The 26,388-nt window shown below is 42.9% G+C and overlaps 1 protein-coding gene across 7 annotated transcripts in view; it reads right to left on the reverse strand.

Moving 5' to 3' along the window:
- Positions 1-13,921: 13,921 nt before the first annotated feature.
- The window catches only part of TPX2 (TPX2 microtubule nucleation factor), a 51,472-nt gene continuing 39,005 nt past the window's right edge, over positions 13,922-26,388 (reverse strand). For 6 of the 7 annotated variants that reach the window (XM_006064434.3, XM_044927759.1, XM_044927757.1 and 3 more), the window contains 6 exons: positions 21,193-21,288; positions 19,390-19,566; positions 18,661-18,807; positions 17,074-17,185; positions 16,293-16,480; positions 13,922-14,420 (listed from right to left, as the gene is read on the reverse strand). In XM_006064434.3, the coding sequence (XP_006064496.2) occupies positions 14,310-14,420; positions 16,293-16,480; positions 17,074-17,185; positions 18,661-18,807; positions 19,390-19,566; positions 21,193-21,288 (831 nt within the window). In that variant the 3' untranslated portion in view covers positions 13,922-14,309. The remainder of the gene's footprint in view (positions 14,421-16,292; positions 16,481-17,073; positions 17,186-18,660; positions 18,808-19,389; positions 19,567-21,192; positions 21,289-26,388) is intronic. The other variant, XM_025263696.2, reaches the window with a different exon arrangement.

Here is a 26,388-nt window from a genome sequence, read left to right on the forward strand (position 1 = left end):
GAGGAGCCTGGTAGGCTGAAGTCCATGGGGTCGTGAAGAGTCGGACACGACTGAGCGACTTCACGTTCACTTTTTACTTTCATGCATTGGAGAAGGAAATGGCAACCCACTCCAGTGTTCTTGCCTGGAGAATCCCAGGGACGGGGGAGCCTGGTGGGCTGCCGTCTCTGGGGTCGCACAGAGTTGGACACAACTGAAGCCACTTAGCAGCAGCAGCAATATATCTAATATATACAATTTCCCTTTACAAGCATGAAGTTTTCTTTGACAGGCTAAGAAACTGGGAGCCAGAGGTGGGAGAAAGATGTCACTGCATAATCTTCTACTTTTTTATTTGAACCTAAAATTATGTGAACAGATTACTATTCAAAATGAATGATGTTTTCTTAGGTGAGGAAGTGTCGGGGTTGTCAGTCGAAGGCTAGCAAACACCAGAGCTGGAGCCCCTTCCCCAGCTTGCTGCCTTTTATTCAGTCTGTCCTCCTCTTCTGACCTGGCCTCCCCTATTCCATTCCTCTCCTTCCTAGCTGACAGCCTGACTTTTCTAGGAAGCAAAAATACTAGCAGCTATACAGTACTCGCCACGTGTGTTGACCCTTGTTCCAAGGGCTCCTGTGTAGGTTCACTCATGTGATCTTCGGAACCAGATCTTTGGAATCTTCAGTGAGGTAGGTACCATTACAGATGGTGGAATTGAAGCACAGAGAAGTTAAGCAGCTGACCCAGAGCCATTGGGCTTGGAAGGGGCTGAGCTGGAATCTGAACCCAGGCTCTCAGAAAAGATGGGAAATCCCATTTTTTTAGTGCCTCCTATTAGCTTTATCCATACTGTCTTAAAACATCACCTTGATAATAACTCTGTGAAGGATCTCAACCTGTCTTCTAGGTGAAGACGGCAGAATCCAAAGAGTAACTTGCCAAAAATCACTCTTCAAGGAAGGGAGCTGGGCCAGAAATGTGCTTATTTATGGCTCAGAGTTCTCTTTCTTGCCTAAAATTTCCCAGACTGTGTCTCACCCTGGCTCCCTGCCGGGTACCAGTTTTATGGGCCTCCTAACATTCTGAAGGTTGAAATCTTCTTGTCTGTGCCTATAATATGGACCCCTGGCCTTCTATTTGGTTGTCCCCACAGCATGTTCTGGTTTAGCTCGAAATGCTGGACTCCTTCCTCTTGTTCCTTCCAGTTCTGGGCTGATCCCACCAATGACACTGTCCGAGAGCCCCTCGAGGGCAGGGGGCTGTATGATGCTCACACGTGTCCCCGGTACAAAATGCACTTGCCAACCAGTGCCTGATGAGTAACTGGGTCCAAGGCTCTGGACCACGTTCGTGGGATTACTCTATCATGATGGCCCTTGCTGATGTCTTCTCATTATGACCGTGGTCATCAGTACTGATCGTTATTGAGTGAGTGCCCGTGAAGGGCCACTAAGGGCTCTGCCAGGGGCTTTGCTCAGTTTGTTGGATCTTCACAAGGGACTCTAGGTGCCAAGTGCTAGACTCTCTTAACGATGCGGAAACTGATGCTGAGAGAGGGTAAGAGGTTTGTCCCTACAGTCACACAGCTATTGAAGAACTACGAATCACCCAGATTCAGATCCACAGCCACCTTTTGAGACCAAAATCCAGGCTGGGACAACATAAGGGGCTTTCATTGCTACATTTGTTACTGTTACGATTCCCAAATAATAACTCTTACCAAGTGGGCCAGGCCCCGTCCTCATTCCATCCTTACCACAGTCCTGCTGAGCAGTGGCTGAGGAGGTTGGGCAGTGACGCTCTCAGATTAATGACTGTAAATCTCGGGCAAATGCTTTCTCTTGTCTTTCATTTATAGGACGAGCCCCTTCATCATAGGGGAAGTATGTACATAAAGCATTAGAACAGCGCGTGGGTACTTAAGTGCTATATAAACATCAGCTGTTTCATCCCCATTTCACAGATGTGACAGGAAAACTGGGTCACAGGGCAAAGTCACAGGGTTGGGTTTGAACCAGCTAACACAACGCCCAGCTCATAACTACTCTGTCCCATTGCTTCTCTCCCACGGATGGCTGGGAGCATTTAGCAAGCACGGGGATGTAGAGTGGTTGGCCCAGCGCCTGCTGCCCTGTAGGGTCTCCATCACGTGGACACCCCAGGTGGAGGCTCATCTGTCCCTGGAGGGTTCTCCACACTCACTCCTACTGAGACGAGAGCCTGGCCTGCTTCTGGATCCACGGGGTTGCCTGCAGCTTGCTCGCCTGTCCACCCGCCGGAGCTGAGCTCAGCTTGGCCAGCTGCTGCCTGGGAGGCACAGGGCTGGGGAAACCTCCTCCACCTGCCTCGGGGCTGCCAGAGCCCCTGCCCACCCTTTAGAAGGGGCCTTCCCACCCTGCACCAGCTGTGCAGCCATGCACCCCCACCCCCCACCCCCGCCTCTACAGCGGCAGGACAGGAAGTGGGGCAATGCCAGGGCCAATTAAACCCGCCAGGGGAATTAAGGTCAGGAGGATGCAATTATGCCTGCTGGATTTAACAAGGCCAGAGAGAAGGTTTCTCCAGCCAGAGTTCACGGCTCCTTAGGCCTCTTGCCCTGGAAGGCTCTGCATTCCAGAAGCCTGGGCTCCCAGGCTCAACCATCCCTGGGAGAATTCCTTGGGTGTGGAGGGGTTAACTCCACTTGGGCACTGGCTTCCCTGGCTCCTGGAGGAAACAGATTTAGCCAAGAGGCTTTAAAAGGACCGGCTCAGAGGAGACATTTCCCGGCCTGACCCTCTGCCTGCTGGGCTGTGATGGAAAATCCAGGGAGTTGAGCAACGACCTTTCTGACTCCAAAGAGCGCAGCCAACTCTCCTCACGACTTTCCCTCCAGTCCTGATATGGGAGCAACTAAGGGCTGTTTTCTTCTGCCCTCTCCCATCTTGGGTCCCTGAGCCTGGGGCTTTGGCAGTACCTCTCAGCCCCAGGGACAGTCCTGGTAAGTAAGGCTGCTGTCCTTACCACAGACCCAAGTCCTTTCCTCCAAGGAGGGTAAGCAGAGATCTATGGACATTGTGTGACCAACTAGATGTAGATTTCTCTGGAAGTTTAAATGACACTCATTGTTCAACCCAGAACTGTAGAATTTTATTGCCAAGATTATTACTAAGTGCTCTACTCTGTGAAAGTGTCAGTCACTCAGTCCTATCAGACTCTTTGAGACCCCATGGACCTTAGCCCCCCAGGCTCCTCTGTCCTAGGATACTCCAGGGCAAGAATACTGGAGTGGGTTGTCATGCCCTCCTCCAGGGGATCTTCCTGACCCAGGAATGGAATCCAGGTCTCCTGCATTGTAGGCAGATTCTTTACCATCTGAGCCACCAGGGAAGCCCTACTCTGTGGCAAGAACTAAATTGGTCACTATGGGGACACAGAGATGAAGGTGAGGAAAAGCTCCAGAATCACCATATAGTACATTTTTTTGGGAAAAAAAGACTGCAAAATTCTTCATGAAGTGGGTTCTTTTTGTTGCTAAAAATATTTGTAGAGAAAATATCTGGGGGGATATGTATGCATATACACATATATACACCCACTCCAGTGTTCTTGCCTGGAGAATCCCATGGACGGAGAAGCCTGGTAGGCTGCAGTCCATGGGGTTGCACAGAGTCGGACACAACTGAAGCGACTTGGCAGCACACATATATACATGCAGGTGTGGGAGGAGAGATTATTTTTATGCTTTGTCTGGATTTTGAGACATTTTGAAATGACTATTCGTAACTCTTAGGCGATAAATAATTCAAGATATCAATATACAGATTTCTACAACTCAAGACAGAAAATGGTTAGAGCTACACATGAGATGTGAAACACCGTGGGGTCTCAGAGGTACAGTTTTGGGGACTGAGGACCACAAGTGACTTCTCAGCTGAAGGTATGGCTGTGGCAGGCTTTCTCAGTGCCTAGGCCCTAGAGTTTGTTTAAAATGAAGCCTCCTTCAAATGGAGCCCCAGGAATCAGTCTTTATAACCAGCATTTCAGGGGGCGTTCATGCACTCCTGAAATTTGAGAACCCACAAGTCAGAGGGCCACCTTTGAGGCAGTCCTGAGGTAGTCGGCAGGGTACTCCCAGGACACACAACCTTCTAGCCTGGGCTGTATTCTCAACCCTGATGCACGTGGGAAAGTCTGGAGAACTTTCATGACTTCTAAAGTCTGAGCCCCTCTTGAGCTCAAACCACTGAAGCAGCACATTTGGAGGTGGGGCTCAGAGTGTTATTTTTCAAACCTGCCTAGAAGATTCTGATGTGCTGTCAGAGTTAAAAACCACTGCTCTGAGGCTCTCCCAGGGCAAGAACTTCACCTGTTTCCCTGGAATGCTCCCACAAGCTAGGGTCTCACAGTACACACAGCAGGTATTCCCTTCTGACTTGTATTGGCTGCGTGTACTGCCCCAGTACCTGGGGCTCTAGGGATCAGGTGCCAGCTCAGAACAGATCAGGACCATGTCAGTCAACCTTATATCCCAAGGACTCAGTACAAACAGTGGTGCTTCTGTTGTTAATAGTAATAGCCCCTAATATTTATTGTGCATTTACCCTGTGCCAGACGCAGATGTGAACTCCTCTAATCTTCATGGTAACGTTATGAGGTAGATACTATTATCAGTCCTGTTTCCAAGAGGAAACTGAGTCACAGAGAGGTTTGCCCAAGGTTTCAGATGTGGGATTCCACTGGGACTAGAATTCAAACCCAAGCCATCAGGCTCGGAGCCCTCACTCATCGTCACTGTTCCGCACCACCAAGTAAACGCCTGCTGAACAGTGAATTTGTGGGCGAGTGAAGAATACTTAGATTATGTCGCAACTTGGTAGCTGCAGGGCCTGACATTCAGTAGGTGCTCTGTGAATGTTGAAGTATAAATGCTCCTACTTTGGTAGGGCCCTGGGACGATGAGAAACCGAGACCGAACCCTCTTTCATGCTTTCTCCCTCTCGCCCATCCCAGCCCAATTTCTCTACAGCACAAACAGCAAAGCCAAAAATAGCCATCTAATGACGTCAGAGGAACAAGGTCATCTGAAAACTGCCCATGGCCACTGGATACCTCCCTATAGGATCATGTAGCAGGAGGGTACCCCAGGCTGGTGCAGCTGTTCCAAGAACAGGAAATGTCCCAGAAGTAGACTTGGAAGCACCACCTTCCAAAGGCAGGGCCTGTGGGGGCAGGGGGACAAACACAAACAGAAAGAAGCAAGACTCAAGGGCAGAGTGCAGACCCTGGAGAGGAGAGGAATCAGTTTATCTGCAATAAGAGTCACTCCCGGCACACGATCCCAGGAAATGGCTCCAAAAGCGGGGAATGCATGTTCTGTCCTGGTGCACCGGTTGGCTTCCTGGCCTACCCGAGCTATTTATAACTCTCCAGGCCCGTCTGCTGAACTGGGTTACCACATGAGCCAGGGGGTGCGTGACGAGCTCTGAGAGACTGCTGGGAGAAGAGGGTCGCACCTGGGATGGTAATGGGGGTTTCAAATAAAGGGTGAGTGGCCTGGGACAAAGCACCTTCTGGCTGCACTCACTTGGCACTTTGACCACTCTGGCTATCATTCAGGTCTGCTGAGGCTTGTGACTTAATTGACCGGCAGCTGCCGCATCCCGGACAGGAACGCAAGCATCCGGCTTGGTCTGAGGAGACGCCTGCTGGGTGAAACTGAGGAGAGAGAACCCCGCCTGCTCCCAGCCTCTGGGAAGAGTAGCAGGAGGTTCCCACAAGCAACATCAAGAGTTCAATGAGGGCTCCAGCCCACAAGCTTGCTCCAAAGTCCTCAGTTGCTGGCCATGGTGGGTGATAGAAACAATCTCTTCTTCACCCATGGGGCTCTTGATCAAGTGTCACTCGGCTCCCAAAAGAGCTAGGCCCTGTCCTCCAGGAGCTCCTGAAAATGTCCATCCATCCTCTCATGGGATGTAACTGGTGTGGTGCAAAAGGCACTTGAGGGCACAGACCTGGGTCAAATTCTGACTCTGCCACTTACCAGCAGTGTGACTTTGGGATAGTAACTTAAACTCAGAGCCTCAGTTTTCCTCATCTGTCTTATGACTTGTTGGAAGGACATATGGAAAAGCATTCTTCCATCTTTATTCTGGTAATGGAGCCTTGGCTAAGGAGATAAACAAACTCAGCAGCTCTCCTGGGTAACATGAACAGGCTGCACAAATGTGACTCTCCAGGGAGCTCAGAGGGGAGGCATGTTCCTGCTGTCCACATGGGCTCTAGGTTTGGCCTGGATACTGAGGGTCACAGGAGAGAATGGCTGCAGATTTCCTGATTCATAGGGAGCATTGAGTTGGGAGTCCTGTTGTCCACTAGGACATCTCCTGACACAGCGGTCCTCACCCTTGGGGGTACCTCACAGCTCTCTGCAGGGCTTGTTAAAACACAGTGCTGGGCTCCATGTCCATAGTGTCTAATTCAGGGGCTGGAGAATTTGCATTTGTAGTACCAGTGATGCTGATCTGCTGGTCTCCAGACCAGCCTGAGGACCACCACCCTAAAGAAAAGTTCCCCAACTCTAGTGGCTGAGCTTTCAAGCCTGCCAATTCCTACCCATTTTCCTGGGGCTGTGAGGAGTGTTTTGGTATGTGTGTGAGGAAAACACAAAGACCCTGTGGTCAGTATAGCTGCTGCTGCTGCTGCTGCTAAGCCGCTTCAGCCGTGTCCAACTCTGTGCAACCCAAGACGGCAGCCCACCAGGTATAGCTAGGGAGATGAACAAAAAGTTGTTTAGTGAAGGTGGGAAGATACTGACAACCCCTCCCAACTCCTACCTGCTATGTTGCTTCACGTATTAGTTTTCTATAATTGTAGTAACAAATTACAAGAGAGAAAATGGCTAATGTGCAAATAAGAGTCACAGAGGCTACAGTGTAGACATCAACCTCCGGACCAGTGAGAATGGGATTCTACAAGCTCGACTAAACTTCCTTGCCTCTCTTGCTTATGGCTGACTAGTAGCTGCTGGCCCTGTCCTGTCAGGCTGCTAGCTTTGGGTAAACTGCAGGGGCCTCTGATGACACATACTGACAATTAATATTGAATATACAACCCAAGCAGGGTCACACTGAATCACGCTGGCCAACACAGGGATGAATGAGTGCCCAATGTGCCAGTCACTAGGACAGCCCAGAGTGCTTTCTGGTCATTTCGTAGCTAGGAGCAAATTCTCATTCATGGAGCCGGAGAAAAGGTCCTTTCTAGAAACGCCGTTTTAAACTTCTAAGATGGAGAATTGAGACCCACAAAATGCAAATGATATGCTCAAGACCACAAAACCAGAAGCTGCTCTCCCAATCCCCAATCTAGGATTCACTCCACTAAACAATTTTGTACTCCTCCAGAATTCTGTGACAATTATCTCAAATCCATCCAAGGTCCCTTTGATCACAAACATTATAAAAACTGAATTGCAGCAGAGAGAAATAGAAGAGCAGCAAGGCAAGGTGATATCCTTAAACTGCCTCTAACAATTCAAGAGGCTTACATCTTGGAAAAGCCAAGGGTGGGACTTCCTTGTTGTAGTCTGTTAGAATTCATTGAGCATTCTGTGCTGTCTCTAACCAGTTCCAAGGTCAAGAGAAACATCAGAAAATATGTGTGTGTGTCAGAGGACATTATTCAGAGATTAGTCCCCTGGTGTGATCTGGGCTAGATTTCCGCTTCCAGAACAACCCTTGGAAAGTCCTCAACGAGTTAGTGCACTGGTCTCCAACATACTTCACTGAAGTCCAAATGAAATCTAGGGGCAGGGAGCTTGCTAGAAGAGCCCTCTTGCAGTGACTGAGCAGCTGACTATAGAAAAATATAAATGTGAAAGCAGGGCTATTGTGATTAAAACAAATTGCCTAGGAAAAAAATCTGAAAATATTCAAGCTGGGAAGAACCTTATTTTTCTTTCTAATTCAATCTCCTCTTTGACGATATGGAAACTGAAGTAATGTGGAAACTGAGGTCCAGAAAAGCAGAATGCCTTTTTAAAGGTCACCCAGTGTGCCTGTGCCAGAAGAGAGATTATATTCCCTGCCTCTACTCTTCCTAAAAGACACCTCATAGCCCAGCTAGTTAAGAAAGACAAAGGCGGTCCTAAGACAAATCTCAACAGCTTTGAGACAATCTACTGGGTAAATCTGTCTTAAGACACAGAGTTCCAAAACTTTAAAATAGCATAACTAGAATTCTCTTGAGAAAGGCTTTGCTAAGGGCCAATAAACTTTTTCACTGGCACCAGGGCCAGTAACATGGGCATGTCAGCCAAAAGGAGCTTTCCAATTTGCAAACGTGTGTGCCAGAATGATGTCATTAACTATGTTTTTGGGAGGGACTTATATTTCCTTTGAACATTTTAATTACAAAGATTGACTAAGTGGTTTGAAACAGCCATTTAAATTTTAGAGACAGATAAAATACATTGGGGGGACAAAGAAATCTGTCTTACAAATAGCCTAGAAAAATCTTTTGCAAAACAAATATTTTCAATGGGGAGAAGTAAACTCAAGACAATGGAACAGCATGCTGCTATTACGATTGGTATTTATAGAGTATGCAGTAATACAGGAAAAATATTTGAGTTACTACGCTGAAAAAAAAAATCAGAATACAAAAAATACATATAAACAGAAAACCACTACAATGTAGAAAAAAATTTTTATAAGAGAAGATTATACATAGAAACACCAGTGTTCAACATGGGTGATGGGACCATGGATTTTTTTCTTCTGCCATTACCAGGTATTTTCTGAACTGTATATAATTAACAATAAATCCCAATTTTAAAAACACTGCAAAATCCAGCTGAGATTTTTGCATAGAGCAAATTCAAAGAGTATGTAAGAGAGTATACTGGAACACTGTGAGTGGAATATGTCAGTGTCAGGTCAGACTCAGACTTTTCATCCCTCCTTACCAGCAAACTTGGTAATGCTGCCCCCAAATGCTTTTCAAATAACAATTTATAACCACTGACTATATATTTGACCCACTGAAAAACACCCACCTTGGCTCCTGAAAGAAGCCCTGAGAACACTGTGTGTGTGCTTAGTCACTTAGCTGTGTCCACTCTTGGACCCCGTAGACTGTAGCCTGCCAGGCTCCTCTGTCCACGAATTCTCCAGGCAAAAATACTGGAGTGGGATGCCATTTCCTTCTCCAGAATACTGCCAGTGCTGAAACAAGCTGATGAACCATTCTTAACCCTTTCACACACCTGCCTGTGAGGTTCTGGGATACTAGTCCCATAACTACTTGGGTTTTGGCACATCAGACAGGTCAGTTTTTATTTCCCATTTAATAAAATTTTAAGAAAAAGAAAGAAGGTAATTGATGCCCTCAGGCTAGGCTTAATCTGGCAAAATAATTCCTGATAAAACCTAGGATTTTCCTAAGCCCTTCCAACCATGGTTTCTTGGAGTATGTTAGCATTTGTCAAGCCCTTTCAAGAAGCTGATACTTTCAGCACATAAGAGCCATGTTTTGACCAGAGCCCTGCCTCTTATTCTCTTGTGAGAAAGAGAATAGCAAACAGCATCAGACATTGTTTTTGATGTCAGCAATCTTTACCACAGCACTAGAAAAGAGAATGGATATGTAGGAAGACAAAAACAAGGAAAAGATATGTCCCCAGGCTTCTTTTTTGTAGCAACTACACAGGCTTTGGTTGAATAACAAATTGTCCTGGAATTCTTGGCATTGAAGCAAACACGTCAGCTCCCTGGTTACGCCCTCGTCACTGTTCAAAGTACCACACACTTTAACCTTCCTGCTCTTTCCATAGGCCTGGGTTTGTCCTGTATCCAGGAAACTTTATATGTTGTCTAAACTGAGCATCCCAGCAGGCTGCAAGGCAGATTCAGAATGCTGGCCAGTTTCTACCTGGATCCACACCACCAAGTTGTTACTCAGCCTGCCTGTGCAGAAACAGGAGCCCAGCCACGTGGCTGACAGCTTTTTTAACTGCTACTCTCAGCAATGAGGAACTTCCCCAGCAGGCAAGACTCAGAAGGGACTGAAAAGGAAGCATATCAAGATTTACCAGAGAGGATACACAGGTTTAACCAGATACTCAGGCCAATAAGCCGTCAAGGTTTCAGCGAAGCCATGAAGAGCTAAAAGGGCAGGTGTTGCTGACCTGACCTCAAGCCCTTGGGACATCAGGTCACTTGGCCAGGATGTCACACAGAACTAGACCCCACTCCAGGTGTGCCTCCTCATCACACTAGATTCTCCTAAGAAGGTTCATACTTTCGTCAGGGAGAAAGCTAGCACAATGCCCAAGGTAGTCACATCACCCAATGCAAAATACATATGAAAAGAGCAAGGTGCAGAGTGTAAATTATGATACTATGTGTGGGAAAATAAGAGAGAGCAGGTAGGAATACATCCATGCTGAAGCCATCTCTGCAAGGAAACAAACCTGGAGTACCACCTATACCTGGAGTGGGGAACTAAAACACCTTCGCAGCTTTTGAATTTTGATTAATGTGACCTTCAAAGAATAAATTAAAGGCAAATGCATAATGCTATCATCTTATTATTAAAAAAATGCTCTGTGACTCTGTGTGTATATAAAAAACATTCTGGAAGAATAAACAACTGTTAATAATGGGTAACTCTCGGGGAGCGGGAGGAGGGACAGTAAGGGAGACTGTCACGTTTTACACAGTTTGTACCTTTTTGTTTCCAAAAGGCAGTCCAGTCAGCCCTCTGTAACTATAAGTTCCATATCTGCAGATTCAACCAATCACAGATCAAAAATTAAAAAAAAAAAAAAAAAATTTCCAGAAGTTCCAGAAAACAAAACTTGAATTTACTGTATAGGGACAACTTTTTACATACCATTTACATTGTATTTACAACCATTTACATTGTATTAGGTACTGTAAGTAATCTAGGGATGATTTCAAGTACATGGGAGGATGTACATAGGTTACATCCACTTCATAGGAGACTTGAGCATCTGTGGATTTTGGTATCCACAGGTCCTGGAACCAATCCCTTGTGGATACTGAGGGATGACTGTACTACTTTCATAATTTTTACTTAAAAAAGAGACATCTTTAAGAACGGCAATCTCACCTCAAACAAGAATTTCTAAATTCCTGCAGCATTTTTTCTGTCTCCTGTTACTCAGTCACATCCTATCTTGTATGACGTCTATTTGTGTACAAGACTTATCTCTATTAAATGTTGGAGCAAATGCCACTGCAGCCTGTCTACCACTTAAGCTCCACTTTCCAAGGACAAAATTCTGTGGAAAAGAACTGGTAAGGAATGAAACAGGAGTCAAAATGGCAATAAAGCAATTACACAAGGACAAAATGATCAAATTAAGAGTGAACAATAATTTTGTATTAATTAGTATAAAACACTATGTAAGTAATAGGGAACCATGACCAAGTCAAAACAACACGGAAAACAAGAGTCCTTCCCAGAAGGTGTGGGAATTCCAATAATCTGCATGTACACATGGGCTACAAGTTTTACAAAACTGCCAAGCCAAGTATGGCCACCAGAGTTCTCAGAAGAATTCAGTAAATTCCTATTAGAGGTCCAGTTCTTTGTTTAGGAAAATTCCAGGGTAGCTTGAGTATTAAAAGCAAAGCTCCCTCTTGGACAAGTCTTGAAGGATAAAACAGAACCCGAATTTCTCTGTAAAATAAAAGCAGTTTGATTTTCAGGGAAAATGGGAGCCTTTACTAGAAAAATGAAGGTCACATGAGGTGGTCCAAAAGAAAGGATTCAATACTAGACAGAGAAGAGATGCTGAGAAGAGATAGACAGCCACCCAGAAATTTTGGGAAGCAAGGCCATCTTAATTTGAAAAGCTATTTGCTCTGAAGTAATATAATCCCTCCTTGTTGTCTCTAAGGCTGTCACACATTACCACCCTGATGTGGGTATGTCCACAGCGGGTAATCCAGGCTGGAGCAAATGGGGTGAAAAATCCCATAGGTCCGCAATTCTTGATAACACTCTAAAATTCTCAACCTGAGGGCCAGATTTATTCTTCTATCTGAAACTGAAACAATAAATGGACAAAATATTTGAAACAATGGTTTTAGATGGTACTCTACGAACGATAGCGAACTGTTGAGAGAACTGCTGATACACGGGAAGGAGAAAAGTCGAAAAGAACAAACACAGACAGGGGACCAAATATATGAACAGAGGTAGAAAAACCAGAGAGGTGACAAGAAACAAATGGAAGTCCTCCTCACCCCCTGAGAATCCACAAGAGATACAAGGGCTGGGGTAGAACTGATTTTTCACAGCACAAGGCCTGGAGAACTCTATCTCTGTTTCAGGCCGATACCTGAATGCCCTTCTCTACCCTCTCTCCCTCTCCAAGTCCAGTCAGTCAGCAAGTCTTGTCAGTTACAGCTTCAAAATCCATTGAGAATCCAACCGTTTCTCATCACCTCCACTGCTACCGCTCTAGCCCAAGCCACTACCATTTCTCACCTGGACAACAGCAAGAACCTCCTCTCCTTCCTGTTCAATCTCACATGCCCCCCACATCCCCATCTCAGTCTATTTTCCACATAGCAGTCAGTCAGAGAAACATTTATCACCTGACAGAAGAGGACAGTTACTTGTTTATTGTCTGTCTCCCTTCTAAAAGGCAACCTCCATAAAGTCAAGGTCTTCTATTTCTGTTCATTGCTTATATGCCCAGAGACTAAAACAATGCCAACATATATATACCTAGCACCAAATCAATCTTTCGTACAGGAACTACACAAGTTGTTATGGAACTTACACCACATATCTCTAGGAAATAAGCAAAAGAACTGCCCTTTGTATCAGTCTGTGGGCCTTCAGGAGACGCAGGGATCTGCAAATCACACGTCACTTTGTTGCCCATCACTAAATCTGCAATGGACTGTAGATAATGCTCACCGAATGAATAAACAAAAGGAATATAAAATAGATCCAACATCATATATACTGCTTAGGACTGACTGGTCTCGGCAGAATATGGTTACAGCCTTTAACTCGTGGCACAGAATTAAGACTGGTACAGAGTAAGAGTTCATAAATGATATCAAGTCTAAAAGAAAATAAACTATTTCACATGAACCTAGCAAATTCTGTGCCAACAGAATACAAGGACCACGGATATGATTACCCTAATTTTTATCTTCAAGGAATAACAATTTTAGTTATCTACATCTCTACTAGTTTGTAAACAAGTCCAAGAAACTCAGTGGTTTACCTGTTCTACTAGAGATATATACATTAAGAAACATCTGGGAGGCACAAAGAAGTTATCATCCTTACCGGACGAGATGGTCAAGGTCAAGGAAAGATTTATGAGAAAGATTTCATAAGGAAGAGTTTACCAGATGAGAAAAAACACATTTGGAGAAGAAGGCACAGTCCGTTTTGAAGGAATAACAGTTTTCCAGAGTTGTTCCTAGGAGGGAGTTCAAACAATGGAAGAATTCTGACATAGGACAGAAAAGAGCACTTTGCTTTAAGGACAGACCTATACTTTAAAAAGCTCCTGGACTCTTCTCTCAAAGTAACCACTTCCCCAATAAGATGTGACCTCTAAAGGGGCTCAACAGATGTAGAAACATCAAATAACAAAAAATTGGGGCTGGGGGGAGGGAGGGGAAAAACAAATTTTATTCCAGTCCCGGTCACTGGAAGACTTAACACATGTACTGCTCAGCGTTCCGTTATCATAGGCACCAACAAGGGAAGAATTTGCCTGAATAGCAGACCTGCCTGAAGCCAGCTGATGGCCACTTTGAGGTTCTGGTCAGTCAAGTCTCTTCCTCGTCAGGCAGTTCATGAGGCTTCCCCACTCATAGTGATGGGCTCCTTAACTCTAACTTCATTTTGCATAGAGAAGAAGAAAGAATCTGATGGTTCCATTTAATCCATGACTTAAATCTATCAGTATTTAACTATGTTTATTTTATGATTAAAATAGAAAAAAAGAGGTGAGATAAGGGCAATAGAAATTACACTGCGCTGATACAGAGGCTTAAATTCTAGTCAGAATTAAGGTCCATACTGAAGGTCAACCATCATACTGATGGTTCCAAAGAGTCTGGTTGAGACATACATGAGTTGAGTCTCATTATTAGCCACAATAATATAGGAAAACAACTCTCAATGAAATCGGGAGTCCACACTTGTCAGGCATGCTCTGTAAGGCATGGGTAGGAAAAAGCCTGGAGAAATGGATTCTCTCTATGCCCCCATGACAAAGGTGGCTCCTGGTTTGATGGAAAAAGCAGCTCAGGTTCCCAGATGGTGTCTGCAGCTCAAAGCCAAGTTTAGCAGTGGAATCGGGTAGAGAACTTGGGTGAGACGGGCACGGTCAGGGGCTGGTCACTGGACTTGACTTCCACACCCTGGTATCTTCGTATTGGATTTGCTTTGTGCACCTGCAGAGAAAAATGTAATTCCCATTGATAAGGAGGTTAGAGAACTACACTTACAGGTGTTTTTATTTTTCTTGAGAACCTTTTTGTATAGTATTGCACATCCCAGTCACTAATTAAGAGAAGGGGGAAAAAGGCAACACAGTCTAGCAGCAAAGCATTAAGAGCTCTGGAGCCCAAGTAGATTTCATTTCTATTATTCTAAAGTTTTTTGTTTTTTTTTTTTTTAATGTGGACCATTTTTTGAATTTGTTACAATGTTGCTTCTGTTTTTCATGCTCTGGTTTTTTGGCCATGAGGCATGCCGGATCTTAGCTCCCCAACCAGGAACTGACCCCTCACCCCCTGCATTGGAGGGCACTGGACCACCAGGGACGTCCCCCAAGTAGATTTCTATTCTGGTCTTGCTGGACTCCTCAGAGTGCACCTATCTCCAGTCTGACTGTTCAGTACTGGGGTACAATGGGGGTGTACTCAATTACATCAGAGGGGAGTTACACCTTAAGAATCTGTCAGAGTACAATCTTAAGCTTACTGAGTCTTAATATTCACCTAAAGTATGGACTTTAAAGCAAACAAACAAGCAAACAAAAAACTAGGAAGTGTTGCTGGGAGAAGGCATGGTCCCATCCGTTCTTAACCCTGAATCAAACCAGATTACTAAAGAGCTCTACAATATGGATAAACACAAGAGGCAGGACTCAAGCAATGAAGAAAAGTCAAAACATTTGAGGCTGGCTTTCTGAGTGTATCTGGACTGAGGATTACATATATGTATTTTTTCATCTAATCAGCAAATGGTAGCTTGGTTTTGTCAAGAAGCTATTCCCTTTAATAGTTTGTCTCTAGAGTCTTCCTTGGCATTGTCACCTCTACCAACAGCTATATCAACTGCTGGCTTAGCTATTTTCGACAGAATCTCAATAACATGTATTTCCACAGTCATCCTTTTATTACATTAAGCATTTGAAGTTCCATCTAAAATGTTCCTCATTAATGCAGTTCATGTGGCTTGCTACTGTTTTAGTGAAAGGGTCCTTAAGGTGAATTAAGCTTTCTTTTTGGATAATTAATATTTAAGTCATTATCTAGTGATAGCATGGAACATCACCTGGACTGATATGCACTATATCTCCAAGGAATCTGAATCAAGTATTACGAGGAAAATGAAAATACACTTGTCCACAATTCCCATGCCCTTCCTTACCTATATATTCTAATTGTAAAACACATTGGTTTCCTTATTATTCCTTAAGCCTTAAGGCAATAATAAAAATAAGTTAAATAAAGAGTCCTGAGACTTCCTTGGTGGTACAGTGGATAGAAGTCCCCCTGCCAATGCAGGGGACACAGGTTTGATCCCTGGTCTGGGAAGATTCCACATGCCGTGGAGCACAACTACTGAAGCCCATGGGCCCAGAGCCTGTGCTCTGCAACAAGAGATGCCGCCATGATGAGAAGCCTGCACACAGCAATGAAGACCCAGCACAACCAAAAGTATGTATTTTTTAAAGTCCTACAAATGTGTTACTGTGCACTGGCATAGCATGTGATGTTCTCTTCAGGAAGAAATTCTGACTGAATCTAGGATCAAAGATATGTACATCTCTCGACCATGATAAGTTTTGCAACTGACAGGTTGGTTCCCATAAAGGGCCAAAACTATGGTATAAACTTAGGAGATCCATGGATCACAATATACACATCTTCAGCCTCGTTCACTTGTCAACTTTGTCACCACCCTTGGTTTGTGTGACTTCTCATCTTCGATGCATCCTTGGAGGCCGCCTTAGATCCCTTCTGGAACAAGGCAAGGTACAGATAAACAAAACAGATGCAATCATGGGTTAGTCAGCACGTAGGGTGCCCAGTTACCAGTTCTTTCCGTAGTCTGGCTAATTCCTCCTTCTGCTGCTCTTCCTCCTGCTGCCTGGCTTCCTCTAGCTGCTGGGCTTTCAGGGCCTCCACCTCAGCCATTCTTTTCTCCAGCTCCTGCCGCTCCTTGGCTCTCTTCTCTGTCGCCAGCTGAAAAGGTTCCTGAACTAGAGAACCAGAAAGGCCCTCTGAGTACAGAAACAGAGAAAATATTGGTGCACAAGCATAACTTGCGGAACCCTAGCCCCACAGACCCAGCAAGTGTACAGAGATGCGTGGCAACAGAAAGGCGGAGCTCAAAGGAGGCCCAAGGGGAAGAAAGGTGAAGCATACCACATACAAAAAGTCCTCAAGTTTTCAGGGTTGTAAGGACCCCTATAAATCATCTACTTAAGACCCATACAGATAGTGGCTTGCTCAAAACTACATAGTGACTGTGAGACAGATTTAGGAGAAGAATCCCACTTTACTAGAAATGCAGCTCAGTTCTTAAAGGAATCAAATGTTTTCTATCTAAGACTAGCTTTAGGGTGAAGTCCAGAAAGAAGTCCTGGCTCTTCCCTCCTTACTTGCTACTCTCTGAGCTGGGAAGTAAAATTGTTGAAATGCCAGCTGCCTCCACCCAGACGCTGTTCTTCTACATTCAACAAAGATCTAAGGAAGAAACGCTAGATCTCTACACACAAATGCTTCTGGTTGACACAGCACTGTACTGACACAACTCAATTCTAGGAAGTCTCACAATTCTTCCCCAATCCCTCAAGAACACATAAAATACTACCGATAATGGATTTTTTCTCTCGCTTAGGAACAAAGGGCTCCTGGGAGATGACAGTGTTTGGACGAGCCTTGAAGCAAGCTGCTTCTTTCTGCTGTTTTAGTTCTTCGTCCAGCTATAAGAAAGAAAATCTGTCAGCCAAGCAACCACCAACTCTCCATAACTACCACCTCAATTACTCAAGTTCAAATGTTTCTGAACTGTTTCATCTATAAAGACAGCAGGTGATTATTAATCAATACCATGGGAACACAATGACCAAAATCCAGATTGTAAAACCTAGATAGGACAAACAATCCCACTTATTCAACGTACAAAATGCACATAGAGCAGCCTATAGGTGAAAAGGGATTTAGAGATTTATCAAACCAATATAAAATATGGACCTTTTCTCGATCCTGATTTGAACAATTCAACTGTTTTAAAAATGAGAGACAGGGGATATATGAATGCTATTTGTCACTATTAAGAAATTACTGTTAATCTTTTTAAGTGTGATAATAGCACTGGAGTTATGAAATTCTTTTAATCCTTGCATTTTAAAGTTACACATTGAAGTATTTTTGAATAAAATGAGATAGCACCTAGGATTTGCTTCAAAATAATCTTGTGTAGGCAGAAATATCCAGTATAGAGATGAGTAGGTAAAAAGTTAGATGAAGTAAGATTTTCCATGTTTTGAGCACTAGAAAACACGGTGCCAGGTTCATGGAAGTTCATTATACTATTCTTTCTTTTATGTAAGTCTGAAAAACTAAAAAAAATCTTTTTATTTTGGAAAATACCCCCAACATTCTGTCATGATTGCTTTCAAAGCAACAGCCCTAAGTTCTAGAGAACAGCACCAACAAGGGGCCTAGACTTAGTAACTTAATCAATCATATCTCTTGGGCTTCAATAGGGGTGACTTTCTATAAAGATCAAGCCTGAGCCCCTTTTGGACAGATTCCAAAATAAGAGATAATATTAATACTGACAAACTTAAGGATTCAGATTTTTTTTCCAGACAAGGCAGAATTAGATCCCAACTAAACCGGCCAACAACCGATTAACTATTTTAAATCACCTATCATCTATAAAGAGCAAATAGCACACTATGTTGAGAAAACATACTCTATTGAGAATTTATTTTTATCACACAGTTGCTTATTAAAGCACCAACAGAAAAAAGTGAATATTTAATGAACAAGTCTAGTAGATGAAATAAATAAGATCTTTAAGAATCTCCTGTCACGAAAACAGTCTATCAGCTCTCACATTCTCCAGATGATCACTTACAAACTTTAGCTTATAGACCAAATCCAGCTTGCAATGTCTTTTTGTACAGCCCTTAGGCTAAAGATGGTCTTTATATTTTTAAAGGGTTGAAATACACAACATGTGACAGAGACTATATGTAACCTATACAATCTATAATACTTAATATATGGTATTTTATAGAAAAAGTTTTCTGACCCCCTGACTACAGTAAGAGTCCCTAAAACAATCTGGTATGTTAGTTCCCAGATGAAGCCTGGTGTAGCGGGTCTACCTACTGCAACAAACCAACAGTCAAGCAATTCACATTTTAACTGCTTTCCCCATCCCCACCTGGTGCTTCCAAGTCTGTGCCTTCAGGGCACCTCTTCTGTCTGTCTCCAAGCAGAATGGCTCAACCTGGGTGGTATTCTTCACCTTCTTTTCTGGCAGGTTAATGGTGTCAAAGTGAGGCAAAGGATGTGCCTTGAACTTGGGCACCTAATAGAAAAGAAAATGTAAGATTTAAGATAAGGCCTTTCTAGTCAGAAAGCCACAGCTGCTCCAGAATATTTGGATGAATCTGAAAAATATGAAAGGCAAGTTTTTCAAACCAGCACGGTACAGAAAACTAATAAGCTCAAAAGGAAATTGAGGTTTTCCTCCCAATTTTGCCAATAACTACCAGCATGCTCCTGGGCAAGTCACTTAACTTCCTTGTGCTTAACTTCCAGAATGGTTATTTAAATTATTTGCCCTATTTATACTTCATAAGGTTCTTAGAGAAATCAAAGGAAGTTAGTGATTATACAGTTAAAAGTACAACAAAAGGAACTCCCCTGGGGGTCCAGTGGTTAAGAAATGCCTTCCATGTCATGGGGCAACTAGAGAGCCCACATGCTCTGGGGCCCATGACCCACAACTAGAGCGTCCATGTGCTGCGATGAAGATCCCGCAAGGCGCAACTAAGACCCGATGCAGCCAAATAAATATACTTTTTAAAAAGTGCAAAATAAAAGATTACCTTTGAGGGATTAAAGACTAGTATTAATATTATGCTACTTATAGAAATGGAACACCCACCTCTCCTTTCTGGAGTTCTTTTATTTTCTTCTCTTTCTGTAACTGACGTTCTTTGTCCCGGGAATCAAAAGAAAAAGGGCATACTTCCACAGTTCTCCCCACTGGGATCTGGGGCTTAAAAGGCATTCCAAAATATGGCACAGGTTGAGCTCTTATCACTACTGGCTCCTCCTCTTCCTAAGGGAAAAAATTGCAGTTTAGAGACAAGATTTCTCACTCTCTCGCCTCCTCTGAATGGGAAGTCAGAAGACAATATATGAAAGAAGTCATTAAGGCAAGTCACTCAACCTCTCAGGTGTCTTAGCTTCCTTTTCTATCAAAGAGGGATACCTACCAACTCACCAACCTAAGTCATTTATTAACTCACAGGGGTATGATCAACGTGAAAGCATTTGATAAACTAACACAATTACTTTTAAAGGATCTAAAATTTTTCACAGGAAGGTTGGAAAAACTAAATGAGCTCAAACAGTGTGAGTAAAATGAAGAACAGAAGAAAAGTACTAACCAAGCATATATCCTGGCCTCTTTTTTGACCCAGCCTCCAGACTCCGCTAAAACATGTGACTGGGAGTATTTCCAGTTGCCAAACCCAGAATAGGACCAAGTAAGTTGACTGGGTTCAAGCTGGTAACATAAGATTACTGTGTATTCTAGTTTCAAATGAATCTATAAAAAGGTTTATGCTTGAGATATGCTATAAAATTACCCTAACTCTGGATATTTATAGATAAAAAGGGAGATGTAATAAGAAACTAGCCTGATCAATGACAGTTTATATATTCCAGCTTCATGAACCATCACCACATAGTCACCTCTTTACCCTTTGGGTCAATGGAGATAGGATAGAGCAGATGTAACTACTTAGTGTGAATTTTAAAAATCCTTCACTGAATGATGACAATAGCTCAGGCAAAATAGAGTATAGGTCTTAAAAAAAGACTGATTTTTCAATCCAATGGAAACAAACATAACTTGTTACAACCAGTTACCACTGAAAGCCAAAATGACTCATCACTGTCATTCAGTTGCTAAGCCATGTCCAACTCTTTGAGACCCCATGGACTGCAGCACACCAGGGTTCCCTGTCCTTCACTGTGCCCCAGAGTTTGCTAAGATTCATGTCCATTGAGTTGGTGATGCCGTCCAACTATATCATCCTCTGTTGCCCCCTTTTCCTCCTGCCCTCAATCTCCCAGCATCAGGGTCTTGTCCAATGTATCAGCTCTTTGTATCAGATGGCCAAAGTATCAGAGTTTCCACTTCAACATCAGTCCTTCCAATGAATATTCAGGGTTGATTTCCTTTAGGACTAACTGGCTTGAACTCCTTGCTGTCTAAGGGACTTTTAAGAGTCTTCTCCAGCACCGTAATTCTAAAGCATTAATTCTTCAGCACTTAGCTTTCTTTATGGTCCAAGTCTCACATCCGTATATGACTACTGGAAAAACCATAGCTTTGACTAGACAGACCTTTGTTGGCAAAGAGCCTCATACACTTACTACTTTGTTCTTGGAAGAGCAAAAATAGATGACCAATCATTCATACCCATTGTTAAGACAACTTCAGGCAAGAATGACTGCCTTTGAATTCCTCTATGTTTAAGAAAGAGTAACATTTAGATTTGGAGAAGGGCATGGCAACCCTCTCCAGTATTCCTGCCTGGAGACCCATGAACAGAGGAGCCTGGTGGGCTACAGTCCATAGGATCACAGAGTCGGACACAACTGAAGTGACTTAGCATGCACGCAATGCTTAAATTGATTATGCAGAAGGAATAGAGATCCCATCCTAGGGAATCACCTCATCTTCTTTGGTGGGCATTCTGATTCTGTTCTTCAGAGCAAAGGCTGGTGACTTTGGAACAGTGATTGGAAGCTCTTTCTTTTCAGGAACACCCTGAAGGGAGTAAGCAACTCAATTAGATATCCCAGAACAATCTCAACTAGGTTATGTGATGAAATTAATACCTTTCTTAGAAGTTCATGTATCAGAAATCAAAAAAGGCTAGTTGTTATTTATCCACCTAACACTGGTATGTATTAGTATTCCAAAGGTGTATTAACATGATAGAAGATCACCAAAAAACATAGTTTGAGTTGTATATTCAATAAAAAATAAAACTCATCAAAATATTTTTTGGTATTTTTGAAAAACACCACAAAATAAACTAACGTCAATATTTTATTGCTTCTCTCCCTTTTATACCCCAATCCCTTAAAAACAAAATCAAAAAGGATTTCCAAATGTTAACTAGGGACAGAATATGGTCCATTCTCCTAAACCTATTTCACATACAGCTCTACAATAAAAATTTATATTTTAAAATGTTACAACGGCACCCCACTCCAGTGCTCTTGCCTGGAAAACCCCATGGTCGGAGGAGCCTGGTAGGCTGCAGTCCATGGGGTCGCTGAGTCGGACACGACTGAGCGACTTCACTTTCCCTTTTCACTTTCATGCACTGGAGAAGGAAATGGCAACCCACTCCAGTGTTCTTGCCTGGAGAATCCCAGGGACGGGGGAGCCTGGTGGGCTGCCGTCTCTGGGGTCGCACAGAGTCGGACACAACTGATGCGACTTAGCACGCACACACGTACCCTCAAAAGGTGAATGGAAAAAAGCACTGGGCAAGGTCTAGCTTAATTTCTGTTTGCCAAATAACTGGACAAAGAGCAAGAAGTTAACAAAGATACACAAGAGGCTAAATCTCAAGAATTTTAGAAACTATAATCAGGCATTTTTCATCTAAAAGACTGAGTAATACACTTTAAAGACTAATTAATACCAGTGTTGGTTGGCATGTGACGAGAAGCTGGCAGTCACATACAGTTGGGTGAGGTATAGGACATAAGCTGGTACAATCTTTAGGAATTGGCTATTAAACCTTTAAATGGTCATTCTCTTTCACCCAATATTACACCCTAATATTTGACCTCTAGTTTAGTTTTTAGGTATATTTCAATATAACATTTTTAAAAAGAATAAAAACAACTGGTTAAATCCTTTCTTAAACTGTGGTGCATATCCACACAATAGAATATTATACAGTCATCAAAAAGAATAAAATAAATCTTTATTACTGACATAGAACAGTATTCATAATATTGAGAAAGGAGGGACAAGTGGCTGAAACAAAAAATATTTTGTGTTTTTAAAATGTACATGTAGAAAGACAAATATATGGTATCACTCATATGTGGAATCAAAAATTTTTAAATAATATAAATGAACTTATTCACAAACAGAAACAGACTCACAGATCTCAAAAATAAACTTATGGTTACCAAAGGGGAAATAGGGCCAAGGGGGATGGGGGGTGGGCAGGGATAAATTAGGAGCTTGGGATTAACACACACACTACTGTATACAAAACAGAAAATCAACAAGGACCTACTATATAGCACAGAGAACTCTATTCGATATTCTAAAATAACCTATATGAGAAAAGAATCTGCAAAAAATGACTATATGTGTATGTATATAACAGAATCACTTTGCTGTACATCTGAAACTAACACACTGTAAATCAACTATACTCCAAAAAAAAAATTTAATAAGTCAAATCAAAAGATACCTGCATATACACTAAAAATAAAACAAAATATATATATATAATTAATCTAACCATAGAAAATAAAATTTGAAAAGAACACCAAACTATCAACTCTCACATCTCTTTGGGAGCAGATTAAAAGAGGCATTTAATCTCTATATTCCTTAATTCTTATACATTCAACTCCTTCGAAGATTTTCCTGCTTTGTGATTCCAAAACACTGCCAACATTTCAAATCCTTTCTGACTGAATTATGTGTATCATCATACCATGCACGTGATTCAAACGAACATATTTTAGAAAGCTGTTCCAGAAGAATTTTCTAACTCTGCTAGAGTTTACCCTCTATCATGAATCTGGCAATCTCTAGGGCTGTTGTTCTGCATATAGTGTATGACCAGATCAATTTCTTAAATATCTTAAAGACATCCTCAGTAACTCCTTATTTGTTACACCCACATCCATATGCTTCCCCCATCAGCTCTCTATTCCACTTCTCTAACTCTTCATTGTTATGCCATAGGCCACACTGTCTATTGCCTGTACCGTTCCACTAGCCCACTAACAACTTTCAGCTTCTCATCTCATTCTGCGAGTCCATCTTCTTATACAGTCAAAAGATCTGATCATCTTACTTCCTGATTTAAAATTCTTTTTATGGCTCCTAATGTTTACTTCAGAGAAGGCAGTGGCACCCCACTCCAGTACTCTTGCCTGGAAAATCCCATGGACGGAGGAGCCTGGTAGGCTGCAGTCCATGGGGTCGCTGAGAGTCGGACACGACCGAGCAACTTCACTTTCACTTTTCACTTTCATGCATTGGAGAAGGAAATGGCAACCCACTCCAGTGTTCTTGCCTGGAGAATCCCAGGGACGGGGGAGCCTGGTGGGCTGCCGTCTATGGGGTCGCACAGAGTCGGACACGACTGAAGTGACTTAGCAGCAGCAGTCCTTCATGCTAAGGAATATGTTATACTGTTCTAAGTAGACATTGCTGCTGCTGCTGCTGAAGTCGCTTCAGTTGTGTCCGACTCTGTGCGACCCCATAGACAGCAGCCTACCAGGCTGCCCCGTCCCTGGGATTCTCCAGGCAAGAACACTGGAGTGGGTTGCCATTTCCTTCTCCAATGCATGAAAGTGAAAAGTGAAAGTGAAGTTGCTCGGTCGTGTCCCACTCTCAGCGACCCCATGGACTGCAGCCTACCAGGCTCCTCCGTCCATGGGATTTTCCAGGCAAGAGTACTGGAGTGGGGTGCCACTGCCTTCTCCAGCGTGAAGGACAAGATGCTTCATAATTTGGTACCCTGACTGACTCTCCAGGCATGTCTCCTGTCCCTCTTTAGACATCACCTTCTAGCCACAATGAACTACTGGCAACTGCCAAAATTTAACACTGGTTCTCATCTCAATACCTTTGCCTATGCTCTCTCTGAAATGCTCCAGCTGCTAGGAAGTATCTAATCTTTCTTTTCAAGCCTCCACTAAAGCATCTCCTCTTTTATAAAACCCGTCAGTAGATGACTCCCTGAACCTACTGACCCCACTCTCCCTTGTACATAGTTTATTATGGTACATACAAAAACTTCATTGCAGGACCTCCCTGGTCGTCCAGTGGTTGAGAATCCACCTGCCAATGCAGGGGACACAGGTTTGATCCCTGGTCTGGGATGATCCCACATGCCACTGGGTAACTAAGCCTATAGGCCACAACTAGTGATGAACCAGAGCTCCCCAGAGCCCGTGCACCGCTACAGAAGAGCCCCCATTCACATCAACTAGAGAAAGCCTGTGCACAGCAACAATAAATAAATTTATTAAAAAAAAAAAACAACCCTTCATTGCCCTTGTTGATTTAAGATATTCATCTCCTCCTGCTATGAGTGCTTTGAGAGTAGGGACTGTTATTCCATCAGTCCCTAATACCTAACACAGATCTTGGCAAGTATCAGGCATTCAGTAAATGTTTGTTGAATGAATACTGTAAGCATGAATAACAGAATTTATACCTTGAAGACTCTTGGACTCTAATTTATACCTTGGAAGACTTCTTAATCCCAACAATGCTGCAACTGCTCCAAACATGTTTGGAATGTCTTTCTTGGAGTGGCCTTCAAAGCCAGTTTTAGGGCCGTGCAAGGCAGTTGCTCACTGTTCAGTTTTAATTAAGCAATATTGTTTCCAGCTTTATTACTTTGGACTACTCTGAAGTTTTAGTTCTGAATGACTTTAGACCAACTCCTAAAAGCTAATTATCTTTAAAGTATCAAGACCTGGTATTGTTGAAGAGATCCAAAAAACTGCTACAACATCCAAGACAAGTGGCTTTTCCAAAATGTTTTGTACACACTATCAACCTTTGGAAAGAATACGTACTCTCTCAAGGTGACTACTGTAAAGGGGAGCTTCAATCTGCTGTGAAAAGTTGTCACACACTTTCCAAAGCAAATCAGAATCGCTAATATAGTAAAATTTACTACAGAACTTATAACCAGACTGACAAAAGTTTATGAAATGGGTTTTCATCTAATGCTTACCAGAAAACAACAAAAGTCTCTTGTTCTACATCCTGGACAGGTGGACACTAGCCTGGAGCTTGAACACAGCCAGGACAGGTGGAAATGGAAAGAACACTGAACAAGAAGTCAGAGGTCTTATCTAGCCCAGCTTTCATTCTAATCTGTATAATGTGTCCTTGTTTTTTTTTTTTTTTTTCTTTTCATAAAAATAATTGAAATAAATATCTGAGAACTCATTTAGTTCTAAAATAATTCCTCATTTCCTACTTTTCCCCTCTGTCTGCATCCTCCCAGCAGAGAAATGTGCATTTTAAAAGAAATCCCTAATAAGTAAGCCAGGAAAGAGATATTTATATGAGTGGGATCAATCCTCATATTACTTGAGGGAGAAGGAAAGGTGATTTATGAAAATCAACTTTGCAGCAACTATTTATCCATACCCATCTCCACTGCAATCAAAGCCAATAGGGGCTCATTCAGAAATAGAGATAAAGAAACTAGGTTTCTAGAAACACAGAAAGCTTCTTGTTTTACTGTTTTAAAATTGTTTTTAGTTATAAGCTCCTTGAGGGTAGAGATACTGCCATTTGCATTCCTCTACAGCACCTACAAGTAGTAGTAATTGTTCAGGGAACAAATGTTGATTAGTATTACTGTCCTTATTTGTCTACATGCCAATCTGCTCTTCTAGACTGTGAAAGCTTTGAGGATGAAGGCTGTGTCTGATTTCATTCGAATTCCCAGTGTCTAACACAGGCTGATGGGTTTCAGCTTGTATGGTCTCTCACACAGTTGTTCAATACCCCAGTGCCTATGCTATGCTTAGATGTTGGGGAAGCAGGAGTGAACAATACAGACAGACATGGTCCTTGCTATCTGGGAGCTCACATTCTAGTGGAGGAAAGAAAAGACAATGAAAGAGTAAC

The sequence above is a fragment of the Bubalus bubalis genome, chromosome 14 (assembly GCF_019923935.1).
Source record: "Bubalus bubalis isolate 160015118507 breed Murrah chromosome 14, NDDB_SH_1, whole genome shotgun sequence".
NCBI classification, from domain to species: domain Eukaryota; kingdom Metazoa; phylum Chordata; class Mammalia; order Artiodactyla; family Bovidae; genus Bubalus; species Bubalus bubalis.